General features: G+C 36.4%; 1 protein-coding gene across 6 annotated transcripts; it reads right to left on the bottom strand.

Moving 5' to 3' along the window:
• Positions 1-2,685: 2,685 nt before the first annotated feature.
• LOC101722053 (uncharacterized) lies at positions 2,686-18,992 on the bottom strand. 6 transcript variants are annotated; one of them, XM_021246232.2, is made up of 5 exons: positions 18,898-18,978; positions 17,357-17,451; positions 13,871-13,997; positions 13,365-13,460; positions 2,686-4,238 (listed from the first exon to the last, which is right to left on the bottom strand). In XM_021246232.2, exons 2-5 carry the CDS (start codon positions 17,363-17,365, stop codon positions 2,761-2,763), a joined length of 1,710 nt encoding a protein of 569 aa, XP_021101891.1. In that variant the 5' UTR covers positions 17,366-17,451; positions 18,898-18,978; the 3' UTR covers positions 2,686-2,760. The 6 variants fall into 6 exon arrangements, with proteins under 6 accessions (XP_021101891.1, XP_021101894.1, XP_012921731.1 ...); XM_021246235.2 differs by having other exon boundaries at positions 13,365-13,457; positions 18,459-18,976; XM_013066277.3 differs by having other exon boundaries at positions 18,459-18,976.
• Positions 18,993-19,120: the final 128 nt, after the last annotated feature.

Genomic DNA, 19,120 nt, shown 5'->3' on the forward strand with positions numbered 1-19,120 from the left:
GTTGCAAAACTTTTCTCCCATTCTAGGGTTTAAAGAATCTTCCTTTATACTATGTTTGATCATATAGAACTTTCACACCAAAGTTCTTTTACAGTCAATCTATTATTCTGTGTGTGGGAAGAGTGAGGGAGGTACCTGGCTCTCACTCATTTAAGGTTGCTCTTGTTCCATTACATGTTACTGTCCTCTAACGTTTGCTCCACAGCTAAACAACTTGGAGCTTTCATGGACAGAATGAGAGGATTACTTTTTTACAGACCACGATCAGTTCTTCCCAGTACTGTTCAGTTTTCTCCAACAGTGAGACCACTGTGAAATGTCACTTTTAAGTATTTTCTTTATGTGTATCTGTATAAATGTGTATGTTCACACTATTTCAAAACTTGAAAAGTGACTGTTAAATTTTGTGAGGTAAAAGGAATCTGTAGCTTTCTACTACTGACATCTGTATAATACTGAAAATTCTCAGAGGATTAATGTATATTCAAATTTTCAAGTCTACCCGCCATTAAACTTTCATCATTCTCTTTATATCTACATTTATAGGTGCATGTTACTGCATTGATCGCATACTTAAAGGTTCCATGAGTCAGCAAATAGTAAAACAAAGAGTAAAACAGGACAGATAAAAAGAAATAGGAAGTGTTTTGAACTTCAGAGAACTATAAAGCACAGGCCCCCATAAAGGTATTACTATTTGGGCTGGGGATTTAGCCCAGGGGTTCCAGCGCCTGTCTCGCAAGTGCAAGATCCTGAGTTCGATCCCCGGTACCTCCCCCGCAAAAAAGGTATTACTATTCATTTGAAGCTCAATGCATATCAAATCCTGGATGTTTGCAGGGAGCCAGTCTGAGTATTGACCTAGTTTGGGTTTCTTTTCTCCTTTCACTTTGGAATTTTAGAAATGTAACAACTTCTTTCAAATGACATAGGTTTACTTTTTACATACTGCCAAATCTGACTTCTAAGTTTTTGTTAAACAAATTTCTGTCTATGTTCATACTTTTTTCTTCTATTAGATCTTTATACAGTTTTAGGATTAGCACAATGTTGATTTCCTAAAATGAGGGGAGAAGTGTTCTTTTTTTTTCTGCTTTAAATGTTTGATATAATTCACCAGCTAAAATGTTTATGAGCCTGTTGTTGTCATATGGGTAGGTTTTCAAACTAGGAATATACTTTCTTTAATAGGTGCTATTCAAATTTTATATTTCCTCCAGAGTCAGTTTCATTAATTTGTCTTCCAAGGTACTTCTTAGAAATTGTCAAATTTATTTCAAAACAGATTTTTGAAATATGCTTTCTATATCCTTTTAAATTCTGTAAAATCTGTGGTAATGTCTTCTAGGTCTTCATATTTTAATTTAAAAAATGTATAATTGATATTGTGTAATAGGAAGTAAAGGTCTGAAGGAGCAGGGGAAGTGGGAGGGGTAGGGGAAAGGAAAGAAGGGAAAAGAAAAAATATGAGAAGAGGAAAAACATGGAAACAAAATCTTTTTTTTTTTTTTGGTACCAGATATCGAACTCAGGTCCTTGTGCTTGTGAGGCAAGCAGCAGAACCACTGAGCTAAATCCCCGGCCTGGAAACAAAATCTTTGCAAATAGGGAAGGGTGGAGGGTGTGAAGGGAGGGCAGGGGAAGGGGGAAAAAAAATAAGAACCAAGATGCTCATGTAATGGTACAAGATCCCAATGATGTATGTAAATGTATTTTATACCTAAAATGTACAAATAAACTTAATGGGGGAAATAAAAAAATAAATAAATAAATGACATAGGTTTGATAGAGTTCATTTGCCTGAAATTAGGAAAGTGTCAAACTTACACTTTACTTTCTATTCTTTCTTGGTCACTGATCATTTTGTTTTGTTTCTTAAATTAATATTTTGCTTTTGTTTACATGTAAATAATGAACATATCTTAGTAAATTCTACCTTTTTTTTTTGAAAAAACTGGCTTCTGGAAACTTGCATTATCTATATGATGCTGTTTTCTTTACCACATCATAAATCCACACATTCATCTTGAAATACAAGCCACCATCTTTCTCATAAAATCTAATGACCATCCTACAGTATTAGATTTCATAAACTAACTTTACTATTTCTAATAAAAATCTTTATAATCCCCCAGTTCAGTATTACTGCTTATTTTTGGTTAATGGTCAGCTCTTTTTTGTATGCTATGGTTCCTTTTTTTACATTAATATTTGAGTTAAAGTTTATACTAGGCACTCTGCTGAGTAATTTACATGGATTAATTTTCCCATTGACTTTTGAGGTAGTACCAATATCCCAACAATATGAATAAGACTAATGTTTACAAAGGACAAAATGCTATCCCAAAATTAGGGCTAGAAAATGGAAAAGGACTGGAGCCCAGAACTTTTTAGTGTTGGAATGAGTTCCTAATTCTGGATATGTATGCAGAGAATTAGATGTACACTGACATGCAGGCTTTGGAAGGCAGTGTGGAACAAGGAATTGGGGGTCAAGATCTTTTAGGCTATTTTGAGGAATGTGTGTGTTAACCTAAGAACTATGGGATGTCATTGGGGGATTTTAAGGAGAAATTATATGATTAAAATGTTTACATTCAAAAATACAAATTTGGTTGGACTGTGGACAACTGACAGGCAATGGTGAACACAGGGAGACAAAATAGAAAGCTATTTTCATAAGGATCTAAGTTAAATAATGTATATTGGGCAAAGATGATGAAATGCAAACAGATTAATGGGATCAGATTATGGACAGATTTAGGAGATAAAACCTACAGGTCTTGGCAACTGATTGGATGGGGAAGGTGAGGGAGACGAGAAGGTCAGTAATGCTTCCATAGTATGAATTTTCTCATGATGAGCAAGGTGTGCACGTTGCCTGAAAGATTTCCTGCAATCTTTACATTCATAGGGTCTCTCTCCAGTATGAATTCTCTGATGTAGAGTAAGAGATCCACTATAGCTGAAGGCTTTCCCACACACATTACATTCATAAGGTTTCTCTCCTGTGTGAATTCTCTGATGCTGAGCAAGGCCTGCATTCTGGCTAAATGTTTTCCGACATTCCTTGCACATATAGGGTTTTTCTCCAGTATGACTTCTCTGATGCTGTGCAAGAGATGAACTGTTGCTAAAGGCTTTCCCACATTCAACACATTCATAGGGTTTCTCCCCAGTATGAACCCTCTGATGTTGATCTAGGTATGCAACCTGGCTGAAGGCTTTCCTACATACTTTACATTCATAAGGTTTCTCTCCAGTATGAACTCTCTGATGTTGGGCAAGGTGTGCATACTGGCTGAAGGTTTTTCTACATTCTTTACATTCATAGGGTCGTTCTCCTGTATGAATTCTCTGATGTACAATTAAGTATCCACGATGGCTGAAGGCTTTTCCACACACATTACACAAATAAGGTTTCTCTCCTGTATGAATTCTTTGATGTTGGGCAAGAAACGAACCATTACTAAAGGCCTTTCCACATTCAATACATTCAAAAGGTCTCTCTCCTGTATGAACTCTCTGGTGCTGAGTAAGATGTGCAATCTGACTGAAGGCTTTTTTACATTCTTTACACTGATAAGGTTTCTCTCCAGTATGAACTCTCTGATGTTGAGCAAGGTGTGCATTTTGACTGAAGGCTTTCCTACATTCTTTACATTCATAAGGCTTCTCCCCCGTATGTATTCTTTTGTGTTGAGCTAGGTTTGCACTCTGGCTGAAGGATTTCCCACATTCAACACATGCATAGGGTTTCTCTCCAGTGTGAATTCTCTGATGAAGAGTAAGGGATGAGCTCTGGTTAAAGACTTTCTCACATTCGTTACATTTCAAAAGTTTCTTTTCTACATAAACCTTCTTGTATTTCATTTCAATAGACTTTTTCCGGTAACTTCTCTTTTGTGATTCATGTTTACATGCTCTTTCTTTTGTAGGGAAATTCTGTTTTATATCTACTATTGCATCATGTTGGAATGTTTGCCAAGACTTATTATATTTATTACTTTGATCTTTAGGAAGGATTTCTTTATGCTTGATGATCAACTGACTAGAATGTACCTCCTGACTTCCCAACTTGTTCTCAAACCAGTCCTCAATTTCACAATTTTCTTTCAAATTGGGGTAATCAAGGGTATAACTAAGACGGCTTCTTCCCATTGTCACTACTTTGGCTGATTCTTCATAAATATCTTGCTCTGATGAAAATTCGTTGGTTTTAAATACATCCTCCCAATCTAAAAGACATTAAGAAAACAAATATCTATTGTATTTATTCATTATAAGTTAAGGAACTTCCAAAACAAAACTAGGAGAATAAAATACAAAAGAAGTTCAAGGATTTAACAGCTTTTAAAGCAGTCTGAAAACTATGAGGTTAAAAGTAATAAGAGCTTAACAAAGCTGACTGAGGAAATAAATTAATCATACATAGGGCCAGGGATTTAGCTCAGTGGTGCCACCACCTGCCTTCTTGTAAGCACAAGATCCTGAGTTCGATGCCTGGTACCAAAAAAAAAAAAAAATTAATCATACATAACCAGTAAGCTGTATATCAGAAAAAAACACAAAAAACTGAAAGGTCACCTGAAATTATCATTTTATATCTAAGGTAACTGTATAATCTTCCAACACCTTTCCTCTCTTGTTGCAGATTCCTGCATTCAACTTAAGTTAATTACCTTTAAAAAGCAAATTTTTAAATTAATCATATATAACCAGTATAACACTTTCATTGGACCCCTAGACCTAAAATTACATCAGAATGTACATGAAACTCTCTAGTTAAACTTTTGCAGAAAATTCTTCATGAAAAGCATTTTCTTTGTGATAAATTCCAACTAAATATAACCTTCAATTGACTGAAGTTAATTTTGTATCAAATACCTTGCCTGTATTTACACAGGATTAATCTTCTGCCTTCCATTTTTTAGTCCCAAATCAAAGCACTTTCCTTTTTTTTTCTTTTCAGTAATTAGGATTAAACTAAGGGCCAAGGGCCTTGCACATGCTAGGCAAACATTCTACCACTGAGCTACATCTCCAGCCATTTGCTTATTTTCAGGTACAGTTTTGGTAAATTGTCCAAGTTGGGTGGGATTATAAGCATGCACCACTAGGCCTGGCTTCAGATCATCTCATTCTTATACTTGCTTCCACCACTTTAGCCAAATGGGTATTCATTTCATTCCCACTTTAAGAGCACTACATTTGCTTTTCTTTGTCTGGAAGACCTGTGCCTCAGTATCTGCTTTATGCAATCCATTAATGTACTTTTTCACTTGAGGTTCTGCTTACAAATTACCTCTTCACTATGACCTTCCCTGACCACCCAGTGTAAAACAGTACATTCTCATCATTCTCCATTCTTCTGCCTCAGTCTTATTTTTTTTGGTACTGGGGATTGAACTCAGGTCCTTGCCCTTGTGAGGCAGGCATGGTGCCACTAAGCTAAATCCCCAGCCCTGCCTTAGTCTTATTTAACATATTACATGTTAATTTACTCTCTGTCCTCACCAGAATATAAACTTTCATGTACAGGAACTTTATTGTTTTTTACCCTTGGACATATATCTCCTAGAACAGGTTGGGCATCTTGGTATCTACAGAATAACGAACTCATAATACATGAAATATCATGGTAACTCATCTTCTCAGAATGATTTGCTTGCATGAATGGGGTAAGTGGCTGAAATTAAGAGGAATATTACCACTGAACTGGATATGATATCATAATAGACAATAAAATTAGATAGGAAAAAATTCTAGAGAAAATATACTTGAGACACTAAATCCTGCCTCAATGCTCTTCCAAACTCTGCCCTCCCCTCTAACCACACAATTACAAATCACACTGATGAGCTTCTCCTGGAAAGTCAACATGAAGATGAAATCCTGAAGGCTCATTAGTAGAGAGTATGAAATAAATGACGTTAAGGTAGCACTGAACCTAGTTAAATGAAGATTTAGTTGATAAAACTGTGACAGGAAAGTACAAATGTAAATATAGTAATTTCTAATATCCTCATTAGACTGGAAAGTTTATATATTATAATCATTATAGCAATGATTCTCAAATTTTAGAGTACATCATAATTACCCGAACTTGTTCAAATAAATTACCATGCCCCATGCATGGAATTCTAATTGAAATCTGCATTTATTTATTTATTTATTTTGATACTGGGGATCAAACTCGGGTCCTTACGCTTGCGAGGCAGGTGGCGGGACCACTGAGCTAAATCCCCAGCCCTATATGCTATATGCATTTATTTTTACAAAATGTTTATTAGTATATGTGTGTGATACATAATGAATATATTCATCATGGGGAGAATCTACATTTCTAATGAGTTCCCAGTGGATGCTGCTGGTCCCAGATCATATTTTGAGCACTACTGCCCAACAGTATCCACTGAAAGTATAATATAAAAACCTATACTAGAATATCCCCAAATAAATCAAAATTCTAAAAAATATTTGAAGTCAAAAAGATAAGAAGGGAAAAGAGGCAGATGTAATGGCACATGCGTATAATCCTGTACTCCCAAGAGGCTGAGGTAGGATGATTGCTGCAAGTCTCAACGGCATATTGAGTTGAAGGCCAGCCTCAATTACATAGTGAGACCCTATCTCAAAAAACCAAAAGGGCGGGTGGTGTACAAATAAAAATATGAAAAAAAATTGAATGGTAGATTCAAATAAAATTATATAAATAATTACATAATTATATAAAGTAATTACAGTAAAAAGTAATTATATAAATAATTACAGAATGAGTATCTCCTATTCAAAATGCCTGGGATGGAAAGAGTTTTGGATTTCAGATTTCTTTTAGTACTTTGGAATATTTCCATATTGATAATGAAATATCTTAGGAATGGGTCTAAAGTCTAAAACACAGTTTGTTTATTTATTCATTTTATTGTCATTATTATTTTTTGGAGACCGAATCTTGCTATATATCCCAGGCTGGCTTTGAACTTTCAATCCTCCTGCCTTAGCCTCTGAAGTGCTGGGATTACAGGTGTGTGTCCCCATGCTCAGCTCTTCATTTTTGATTCACATATACCTTATACATATAAAATGGATGTAATTTTATATAATATTTTAAATAATTTTTCAGGTAAAATAAGTTTTATAGTGTGAAATTTTCCACTTGTATCAAAGAATTTCAGAGTTTGGAGCCTTTCCGGTTTTGGGATTAGGGATGCTCAAACCGTGTATTACATATCAACTACATATCCACTTAAAAGGTATTGAATGAATTAAAAAAGGAAGACCCAATGCTGTCCACAGAAAACTCACATTAAGTATGAGGATACAGTGCAAGTAAGTAAAAACCAGATAGATAAAGATACAGCATAGAATTGTAACCATCAGGCTAGAGTGCCTATATTCATATCAGATAAAATAAACTTTGAAACCAAAGTACAACCAAAGATAAACAGAACATGCCATAATGATAAAAGGGTCAATTCATCAGGGAGAAGAAATAATTACTAATATATATGCATCTAATACAGAGCCTCAAATAAAAGAAAAATTGGCAATTTAAGTAACAAATAGGCAACTCTATAATCATACTAGCTAACTGTAATATAAGTTGCTCAGGAATTGACAAATCTAGATAAAAAGTAATAGATAGAGGAACTCAACAGGATTAATGATGCTGATCTAATTTATAATGATAGAACCATATACCCAACAAACCTGTACAACAAGTATTTATGTGTGATCAGTAAAACAGACCATATCCCAGACCATAAGCCACGTGGCAATAAATTTAAAAGTACTAAAATCAAAGAGAGTATGTTCTCTAATCTCAACGGAATCAAATAAAAAATAATAATGTGTAGTAAATATCAAACATATATAAATTAATCCATTTCTCTATAATTCATAGGTAAAAGAGTATAACAGGAGAAATCAGCAAATATCTTGGAGTGACTGATAATGATAATGTAACATATCAAAATTTCTTGGATATAGCTTATACAGTACTTAAAGCAAAGTCTATAATTTTAAAAGGCTTATATTAAAAAAAAACCTAAAAGTACAAAAATCAAGAACCTAAGGTGTCACTTCAAAAAAGGAGGAAAAGAAAAGAAAAAGATGATGTGAGAAAAAAGGAGGAAAAGACCAAAGTAAACTCAAGGAAAGTAAACAGAAACAAAAAAGCTAAGTAGAGAAAATAGCAAATTAAACAGTCAACAGAGAAAAGAAATCATGAGTAGGCTCTTAAAAAAGATCCCTTATCAAGAAAAAGCAGAAAACAGAAATCAGCAACATCAGAACTTAAATAGAACTTATTATGCATCTTATAGACATTGAAAAGATAAGAATACTATAAACAACTCATGTTAATAAACTGGGCAACTAAGACAGTTGTACAAATCTCTTAAAAAAAATACATCCTACCAAAGCTAATTCAAGACAAATTAGATAACTGGAACAACTATATGCCCAGTAAACCTGTTACATAAAAAGATACTATTGTCACAGATGTCTTCACTGGTGCATTCTACCAGAAATTCAAGGGAGAGATAATAGCACTCTACCTAACTTTTTCACAAAACAAAAAACTTCTCAACTCGTTTTCATAAGGCCAGCATTATCTTGATACTGAAAACAAATAAAGAAATTGCAAGAAAGCAAACCTACAGACCAATGTAACACATAAGCATGTGAAAAAATTTTAATAAAACTATAGCAAATCCAGGAATACATGAAAAGCATAATTTTGATCAAACAGAATTTCTTCTATCAGTATGGTTTATATCTGGATGTCCCCCCTGTCATGTGCTTAAGACAGAGATTTTGAAAGATGATTGGATTATGGGGCTTTATAGCTGGCTTGCTGTTAGGAGGTGGGATTTGGTAGGAGGAGTTGGGTCACTGGAGGTGTGCCTGGAAGGGTTTATCTCCCTTCTTGGCTCAGCCCTTCACACTCTTCCTCCTGTTGCCATGCCATGAGATGTTTCTCCTTTGCCAGGCCCCTCTGCCATGCCCTAGTACCTTGGAACCATCTGACAATGGACTGAAACCACTACACACTGTGAGCAAAATAAATCTCTTCCTTTAACTTGTGCGTGGGGGCATTTTGTTCCAGCGGTGAGAAAAATATGACCTTCATGAATATAAGATTAGTTTCATACTTGAAAATCACCAATGTAATTCACCATATTAACAGAGTAAAGAAAAAAAAATCACAGGATCATTTCAATAGATGTACAGCAAATATCTGACCCATTTATTATAAAAATTCATAGTGTTTCAAGAATGGAAAGGAACTGCTTCAATTTTATCAAGGAGATCTAAGAAAAATCTATAGCTTGTATTAACATAACAGTAAAAAATAAAATACGTTTCTTCTTAAGATTGGTACAACACAAGTATATCTGTTCTTTCCACTTCTTTTCAACATTATACAGGAGGTGCTAGTCATTGCCATATACTGAGAAAAAAGAAGGCAGGTATCGGAAAGGAAAAAATAAAACTCTGTTTGCAGGTGGCATAACTGTCTATACAAAAAATTCTCAAGCATCTACAAAACAACTGCTAGAACTACTACTAAGTGAATCTAGTGAGGTCATGAGATATAAATGTCATAAGATATAAAGTTAATATAAAGATCAATTTACATTTTTTGCATATGAGCAGTAAACTACTGGAAAATTTAAAAAACTCTTAACTGTTTTCTCTTTTTTTTTTTTGGTACCGGGCATCGAACTCGGGACCTTGCACTTGTGAGGCAGGCACCAGAACCACTGAGCTAAATTCCCAGCCTTAAAAACTATTTGAAACAGCACCCTAAAACCATAAGACTCTAGAAAGAATGTGTAAAAGACAAGACCACTACATTGGCTACTTTAAAATAGTCTTAAGAGAAATTAAAGAAACCTATAATAAATGGCTTATCATAATATATTCATGGACTAGAAGAATCAATGTTAAAATGTCAATCTTCCACCAAATGTATAAATTCAACATAATCCCAACCAAAATCCAAACTTTTAAGTAGAAAGTCTCAATTTCATTCCAAAACTTATGTAAAATGTAACTTAATCTAAAATAGTCAAAGCAATTTTATAAATAGCACTATCTGATATCAGAATTTACTCTAGAGCTATAGTAATCAAGACAGTGTGGTTCTGGTGGAAAGATAAATATGTGAATCAATGGAACAGAATATAATACAGAACCAGAACCACACATATGTATTCAACTATTTTTAGCGAAGGTACCATTGTAATACAATGGGGAAGAGAAATTCTTTTCCAACAAAGGGTACTGAAGAAACAGCATACTAATAATGAAAAAAAAATGAGCCTCAGTCTTTACCTCATAAAAAACATCAAAACTAGCTCAAACTGCATCACAGACCTAAATATAAAAGCTAAAAATATAAAACTGCTAGAAGAAAATCTTTGTGATCTAGCTGTAATAACAATTTCTTATAAATAAAATAGAAGCATTTAAACAAAACAAGTATTTCTTAGGTATAAGAAGCACTGACCAAGACAAATTAATAAATTAATTTTACAAAACTTGAAAACTTTGGTTCTGCCAAAGACAGCAGTAGAAAAACAAAAAGGCAACCCAAAATGGTCATACATATATTCTAGTGTATATAAAATGAAAAGAAATTGTTTTAAGCCTATTCAGAACTCTTACAACTGAATAAGACAACCCAATAAAACAGAGGCAAAAGACTTGAACAAACAGTTCATGAAATATAGATTTATGACCAATAAACATATAAATGGTGCTCAACATATTACTTAGCATCAAAATGCTTCTTAAAACCACAAAACAAGCTAGGCATGGTGGTACACACCTATGATCCCAGCACCCTGGGAGGCTGAGGCAGGAGGATCAGAAGTTCAAGCCCAGCCTGGGCAAGTCAGCAACTTAGTGAGACCCTGTCTCAAAATAAAAACAAAACAAAGCAAAGCAAAATAAAAAACAATAAAAAGGGTCAGGGATGTATATCTGTGTGAAGGTCCTGGGTTCAATCCCCAGTAGTGCAAAAAGCAAACAAACAAACACAAAAATGGAAGAACAAACCACAAAGCAACCATTAGAATGACTAAAATTTAAAATAGTACTGACAAGGGCCGGGAATTTGGCTCAGTGGCACTGTGCCTGCCTCAAAAGCACAAGGTCCTGAGTTCGATCCCTGGTACCAACACTAAATAAAACAAAACAAAAAAATAGTACTGATAAAACCAAGAGTAGGTGAGGGCATGAAGAACCTGGAATGCTCATATATCGCTAGAGGAAATGTAAAATTGTACAATCCCTTCAGAAAACCATCAATTTCTATAAAGTTAATCATATGACTACCATATGACTGAATTTAGAAAAATTAAAATATATGTCCACATAAAGTCCTACACGTGATAGCCTCAGAGCAGCTTTATTTATAATATTCCCAAACTAGAAACAACCAAATGTCCATCATCAAGTGAATGGATAAATAAGAACAGATAATGTATTTATCTGTTCACAGTGAATACTATTCAATGGACTACTACTCAGCATTAAAAGGAATCATCTATTCAAACATGCAACAGTGTGGATGAATTTCAGAATCACCATGCTAAGTGAAGTAAGCCAGATATAACATAAGCCACATTGTATGATGCCATTTATTTTAGATATAATCTAATCTAATGGGAGGAAGATCATTTGGCTGGTTGAAACTGGAGGTGCAGGTGGACTGCAAATGATACAAGCAATCTTTTTAAATGATTCTAATGTTATGTGTCTTGCTTGTGTGATGGTTTCATGAGTATATGCCAGTGTCAAAATTCCTCAAATTGTACAATTTGTATGGATCCAGTTTACTCTCTATATATTCTTTGATGTTAACACTATCAGTTCAACTACAATAAAAAAATCTGTTCAAAATACAACAAAACCAGAATGATCTCTTTTAAACAACTCCAGTAAAGGGCAAATTTCAAACTGTAGATTATATAGGAAACAGAAATAATAAAAGAACTAACAGAATCTTCCACAAGAGACAGGTGAAGAAAGAGGAAAATTCATAGCCCTTAATAATTTCATTACTGAAAAAAAGAGAATTAAATTAACTGATTTTTTTTTTTTCAGTACCAGGGATTGAACTCGGGTCCTTGAGCTTGTGCAGTAGGCGGCGAAACCGCTGAGCTAAATCCCCCGCCTAAATTAACTGATTAACCTTTCCCTTCAGCAAAATGAAGAACAAAATAAATGACAAAATAGATGGAAAATTAATAAAGAAGCAAAAATAACTGAAAAACAGAAGAATGTTAATACTAACAAGATAAATCCCTAAGCTGGGCCTTGAAAAATAAATGAATAAAACCAATTTATGAGTAGCAACCTAATAAATTCTTTCAAAAAATAATAACTATACAAAATAAGAAATTAAAATTGGAAACTATTATAAAAGTAATACAAAGGATTATAAGAGATCACTGTTCAAATTCATGGAAATAAATGTGATAACCTAAATGAAAAGGATAATTATCTAAGAAAATTAAAATGCTAAAATTTAATAAAAAACAGAAACTACAGAGAGGTAGTTTATTTACAATGTAGGATGCTGAGAAAGTTGTCAAAGTTTTTTTTTTTCACAAACTCCTCAGTATCTGACTTTACCTTTTAAACTCTTAAAACTGGTGATATCCATTCCCACTGACATCTCTAAATTAGAGTGCTACTCTGAGCCTCTCTCCTAGTCCCGTTGTATATTCTACTTCTATGCTTAGAAATCTTCATATCTCATAAAATAAATTTCTCCTGTCTCCAGCCAATTTATCTTTTTTCCCCCTACTAACCTATTTTCTTCTGATTGTTTTATTAAATGCCATCTTCATCCAGTTACCAGACATGAAAATAAAACTAGAAATGCTTTCTTTTTCTTTGGTGGTTTACAAACTTCTGAATAATTCCAAGAATTTAGCAGGATGCTGGGCTTAAAGCAGAAACTCAGGGAAAAAATAAATGAATAAATGTAACGATCCCTGAATCTAAAAGGAATGAGTAACTGGAAGGAGAAAATAAATGCAGATTTTTAAAAAATGGAATGAGTCAACTTGTACAAAACTAAAAGGTAAAGACAAGGAAACACTATGATATTTGGACCCATAGAACTGGAACACAGGTTAACAGAGAAGTTGATAATTTGTGAGACAATACAGACAAAGAAAATACATTAGAGAGCTCACGGTAGAGATACCTCAGGGTTTCTTCTCAGGCCCTGCACATTTAATAAAACCTACCTGGAAAGCACCACATATAAGCTAGAACCTTTCAGAATAGCTAAGCTCTTCCTGCAATGGTATGTACCTTCCTAGTTTTCTCTCACTTACCAGGGCATACGTCTCCTGTTCCTTCCTTCATCATCCAGGGCTCTTTTCCTTGTTCCAGTAATGAGATCACATCCGGCTTAGAAACAGAAACTCCTGCTTACAAGAAAGAAAAGAGGAATTAGCCACATCTTGTAGATCAGATCAAGTTCTTTGGGTGTCAGGAAGATGTGGGCATTAAAGGAGGGAAGAATGGGGAATATGTTTCAGGAATCATCTAATGAAGCTAACAACTGTGCAAAACTCAACTCAACCTATTCTCCAGAGCACAAGAGCTTTTGTTTTTGTTTTTAGAGGGATTTTGCTGTGTTCCTCAGGCTGGCCCTGAATCCTGAGTAAAGCAAACCTTCTGTCTCAGTCTCCCAAGTAGATGGGACTACAGGTGTGTACCAGTACACCCAACTTAAGAAGGAGAAATTTAGTTTAGGAAGCATGTGGGAGGCTTTCCAAACATATCACTGGGACACAATCCTCTGTGCAGATTCTAAATCATGGGGAGACTTCCTTACCCAGTGATACCAGGCTCCTATAGTTCTCCAACATCACCTTCCTGTACAAATTCCTCTGCACAGGGTTCAGCCATTCCCACTCCTCTTGAGTGAAATTTATAGACACATCCCCGAAGGTGACCAAATCCTGAAAAGACAGAAACACATTCTTGCTCAACTCATGTTCAAATCCTCACACAGGTCTAGGTTACAGTGAAACTGTCTATACTTTTGAAGAAAGATCTTGCATATAGCAAAAATTTCAGGGAGGATCCAATGTATGTCAAAGAACTGTTAGAGGACTTCTCTGTTCTTGTTCTGATATTCTGTCATGAAAAATATATAATTTCAAAGAGAATCTTGACTGGCAGACAAAAGACTTACAATACATACATATATGAACACAACTGGGCAATAACTGAACACTGTAACCAATAAAGTATAAAACAATAGGTTATTCACACTAAATGCCACAGCGTTTCTCAATTTGGGGAAATCAGGATACACTGGGGCAGTAAAGAAGATTATTACATAACAAGTAATGGATGCACATTACCTTAAGTAACCACTAAAAGATTTTTTAAAAATTATGTATGATTAATAAGAAAATGAGAGGATGCCTTATTTATCCAAAAGAAGGCAAAAAAGAAATAAAGGAATGAAAAGCAGATGGCATAAGTGGAAAACAAATATCATAGGTTTTAATACACATCTATATGTAATAACATTAAATGAAAATGTACTAAACACTAATTAAAAGACCAAGATCATCAGGCTAGATTTTTAAAAGCCAGCCAACTATATACTATTTATAGCAAGCATACTTTAAATATATACTTTTTGGGTAGAGTTTTTTGAAAGGTATGCATTAAAATTTCTTTGGGAAACTCAACAGGGCATACCACCAAGAGACTGTGATTCAGGCAGCCTAGATGGGGGTCTGGAAACAGCACTTGGGTTGACAGGCTTGATCCACTCTGCACATCATGCATTCTGCTTTCTTCTTCCTCCTTTACCAAGTCAGAGGCATGAAACAGGTGGCTGTCCCCTACTGTCCTTGTCTGACTTGTGGATGAAGAATTCATTCCTTTATTCATTCATATATTTATCTGGCAAATATTTACTGACTGCTACAACCTACTGGACACCATTCTAAGTGTCAGAAATACAAAGATACAAAAGAAAGTACCTTCCCTTGGAGAGTTAAAATTCTACCAAAGGAGAAACACATAAAACATAAGGTCATACCATACTAGGTATTATAAAATATTAGGACCAAAACCAGGAGGGTGAAAGGTGACTGAGAGCGACAGAGGTGTTTACTGTAGCTAAGACAGTCAAGGTAGGCCTAGATGAAGAAGTAAAGGTATTCAGATAAATTGAAAGGTAAGCCATGCCAACATCTAGTGGAGGGGAATTCAAGAAGAGAGGGGAGAACATGCAAAAGTTCAGACAGGAGCTTTTTAAGTTTGAGGAACAGAAAATTGATCAGTGTGACCGGAATGAAGAGAGGCAGACGTGTGGTGAACAAGGTCTGAGACAGTGAGGAGCTGGGGACACAGGGCCTCGTAGGTTAGAGTGAGGGTTGGGTTTCATTCCACTACGATCAGAAGCGGAGGAAGGTATTAGGCTGGGAATGAAATGGCGGGCCCCACTGCAGCCTCTCCAGTTTCCATCCTCTTCAAATTATCACTGAGCACCGTCTGTTACTGACCCTCAGTGCATAGCACAACTCATTATATGTGATCAGTCATTACCTGGTGACATGGATGTGACACCTCCCACTTTTTCCTCATCTGTGAAATAAGCAACCTGGACAAGATCACCCCGTAATTTTCTTCCTGGTGTTATCACTTCATGGGCCTGGATCTGTCCTGTCCAATACACTGGCTACTAGCTACAGGTGGCTCTTTAAATTTAAATCAATTAACATTAAAAGTTCACTTTGATGTAGGTATGGTGGCACACACTTGTAATTCTAGCACTCAGGGAGGCTAAGACAGGAGGATCACAAGTTCAAGCTCAGCCTGGGCAATGCACTGACTTAGCAAAACCCTGCTGCAAAATAAACAAAAAATAACAATTAAAAAGATGGGAGATGTAACTCAGTATGAAAGCCTGAGTTAAATCCCTAGTACCACAAAAAAAATTTCATTTTGTCAGTCATTTTAGTACATACAAGTTTTCATAGCCAGTTATACAGACAAGTTTCATAGCCAGTGGCTAGTGGGTACAGTATTGGTCAGAGAGGATAAAGAACATTTCTATTTTCAATCATTACAGGTATAGTACTGCTGTACATGATTTCTGAATCTAATGTAACCTCTTTATAACCACTTCTATATTTTATAGCAGTTTTATTTATTTATTTTTTGTATGTGGTACACTGGGGATCGAACTCAGGATCTTGCACTTGCAAGGTAGGTGCAGTGCCACTGAGTTACATCCCCAGCCCAGTTTTATGGTTTTTAAGAATATCGAGCCTACAGAATCTCTGAGTGTGATGAAAAAATGTTTTTACTCATTGAATAATCCGTCTTTTCCCTGCCAATTAAAAATTATACCAGTATATACTTACATAAGCAAAACATACTAAATTCTGTGAAGACAATGTCTATATTTATTTGCCACAGCACTTGGCATTTGTTTTTTAATAACTATATGTTCAGTGAATAAATAGTTCCACTCCTATCGATGTTAATACTTGTATTTATTTCTTGGCATTACATATTCATCTTTTCATTTGTTTCTGCTGGGTCCCAGTCTACATTTTATTGTTTTCTTTGTTAGTTTCAAAAAAATGTAGATTCAAGTATTTCCTTTATTACTTTCTTTTGCAGAAAATATCCTTCTGTTTCTTCATATTAATTCACCAATCTTAACTGGCTAACGTAGAATATCATAGCTGTGGCCTGCTATTAACTCATGATGTCCCTAAAATGAAACCTCACTACTCTCTCAAATCCCACTCTTCAAAGGTCATACAGCATCTAGAAGAATCACTGCCTTAGCTAACCTACACTTTAATATTCACCCAGATAAATCTCATTCCACAAAATCATCTTGAACAAGAGAACTCACTGTAATCTATGATTAAGTCTACCCAATGGCCCTCCTGCTTTGCCTATCCTTCAAACACAGGTCATGGAGAGCTCAATGCCAGCATTCACACCAGAACACCTCAACATCAATGAGTCACTTTCCCACAATGAAGGTTTTCATATTCCACCCAGGATTTTTGCCTCATGAGAGCTCTTAACTGAACACTGATCCCATAGGAGGTGACAAATTAATTCCTGAATTGATGAAAAACTAGCTAGGGGAAAAAGGAAGCTTGTGGGCTTTTCAGGACTTCCTTTTTTTTCTGGAATGGAAGCCATGAGGAGGAAGGTCACTGGATAAATGAGATAAATTGTCAGGATAGGAAGTTTCAGAAGAAAACCAAAATGTTCATAAAACCTGAAAAATAAGATGGCATTCAGGGAAGAAAGAAGAAACACTTCTTACCTTGGACATGGCTTTAAGATTTTAAGGATTTATGACAGTTCTGTCCTCCTCTTTCAAATTCCTCTATGGGAGGACAGTATCCTGAGAAAGTAGGGCTGGAGAAGAAAAAAGAAACCATAAAGCGCTAGGCCTTCCCTGAAGCTCCCCAGCATCACAGGGCTAGAAACCCTTCTTACTTTCTTTTTCCTCTTCTCCTTCCACCACAGAGGTAGATTTGAAGTGTCACTGAATGAAGTTATTTCAACTAAATTTACAATCCTTTTTCCCATGTGCTTTATATCTAAAGACTACAACCTATATTTTGTTCATAACTTATCTCCTCATTTATATTTATGAACAATAACAGCAATTACAGAATGGTATTACCAAGCAAGGTTTTTCCACCCTTTCATGAATGAAGGTGTTCCACTGGTGAAATTATCCAAGGTCTTATGCTAATAAATAATTGAGCCAAACTAGAAACTAGGTCTAAAATTTTACTATTTCTATAAGGTGATGATGATGAAATGAAATATGTCTCCACACTTTCTACAGAGATGAGAGATAAAATTATCAAGTAATGCCTTAGAGAAAGCATCTTTACACAAAGTGCATGAGAAGAGCCATGTGATCTGGAAGACGCTGGCTAGACCAGAGTCAGGACAGCATGCTTCTGGTTCTGCCTCACAATAAAGTCCATCTGAAAACCAAGCCCTTGACTTTTTCTGAGCAATTTCCTCGGAGAGAGAGAGAGAGAGAGAGAGAGAGAGAGAGAGAGAGAGAGAGAGAGAGAGAGAGAGAGAGAGAGAGAGAGAGGTGGGGGGTGGGAGGCACAGGATATACACGAACACTCATCAGAACCTTTTAACCATTGAGTTCTTTTCCTGTGGACCTTACTGCCTAGAACAACAAAGCATTTAGGAACCAGCAACTTAGTGGTAAGACACCCTATCTCTGGGGATAAGACCACCTAAGTTCAGTCAGACCACTAAACACAAGCTCTGTTCACATAGTCACAACCTCAACACACAGTTTCACATGGTCCCACACCATTACACATGCTCAGTGTCTCAATCTCGAAGGGTAAAACAACCTCACACATAGAGTAGCGGCAAGGGCTTACTGTCAGTGTCACATGCATCCCCCGCAGCTTCACTCTCAGGGCTGCTCACACATGGTGGCCTGGTCTCACGCCGTGACACAGCCTCAAAGAGTCACACGTTGTCACAGGCTCCACACACAGGTCTCAAACTGCCACACTGGATGTCACATTCCGTAGCCTCAATCTCAGGCAGTGCTGTCTCACACTGACACGATCTCATCCCATTACACAGAGTCCCGTGTGCTATTTACACAGTTACACACTGCCACGGGCTGTCACAAACGGTAGCATGGTCTCCCACCGTCACGGGCCACACGGTCCTCCTCGCTGTCGCTTCCACAGTCACAATCTGTGGTTGCACACCGTGGCGAGGTCTCACACTGTCACACCCCGTCACATCCCCACACGGCCCCGTTTTCTGCGGGATCCCCAGGTGGTTTGCCTGTCCTCACGCACGCACCAGCCAGCCCTTGCCACCTCCTCCGCCGCAGGCCGGAGGTCTGGCTCCTCTAGCGCCGGCCGCGCTCACAAAGGCTCTGCGCGCTTGCGCATGAGGCGGGCAGCGCAGGGGCCGCTGGGAAGTGCAGTCTGGCACGGGGCGGCCGCGCCTGGGTGGGCGGCTCAGACTGCGCAGGTGCGGTGGGCTCTCCCCTGCGTTGGCAGGCCGGCTGCGCGTCGCGAAG

Source organism: Heterocephalus glaber, unplaced genomic scaffold (assembly GCF_053883595.1).
Source record: "Heterocephalus glaber isolate CG9 unplaced genomic scaffold, H.glaber_assembly_v1.0 deba00001745, whole genome shotgun sequence".
Classification (NCBI taxonomy): domain Eukaryota; kingdom Metazoa; phylum Chordata; class Mammalia; order Rodentia; family Bathyergidae; genus Heterocephalus; species Heterocephalus glaber.

What these genes read in the sequence shown, in the direction of transcription:
- LOC101722053 (XM_021246231.2), bottom strand. An exon ending in TAGGAGCCTGGTATCACTGG is followed by an intron (nt 13,461 to 13,870) that starts GTAAGGAAGTCT and finishes CTTTCTTGTAAG; the next exon opens with CAGGAGTTTCTGTTTCTAAG. An exon ending in AACAGGAGACGTATGCCCTG is followed by an intron (nt 4,239 to 13,364) that starts GTAAGTGAGAGA and finishes AATGTCTTTTAG; the next exon opens with ATTGGGAGGATGTATTTAAA.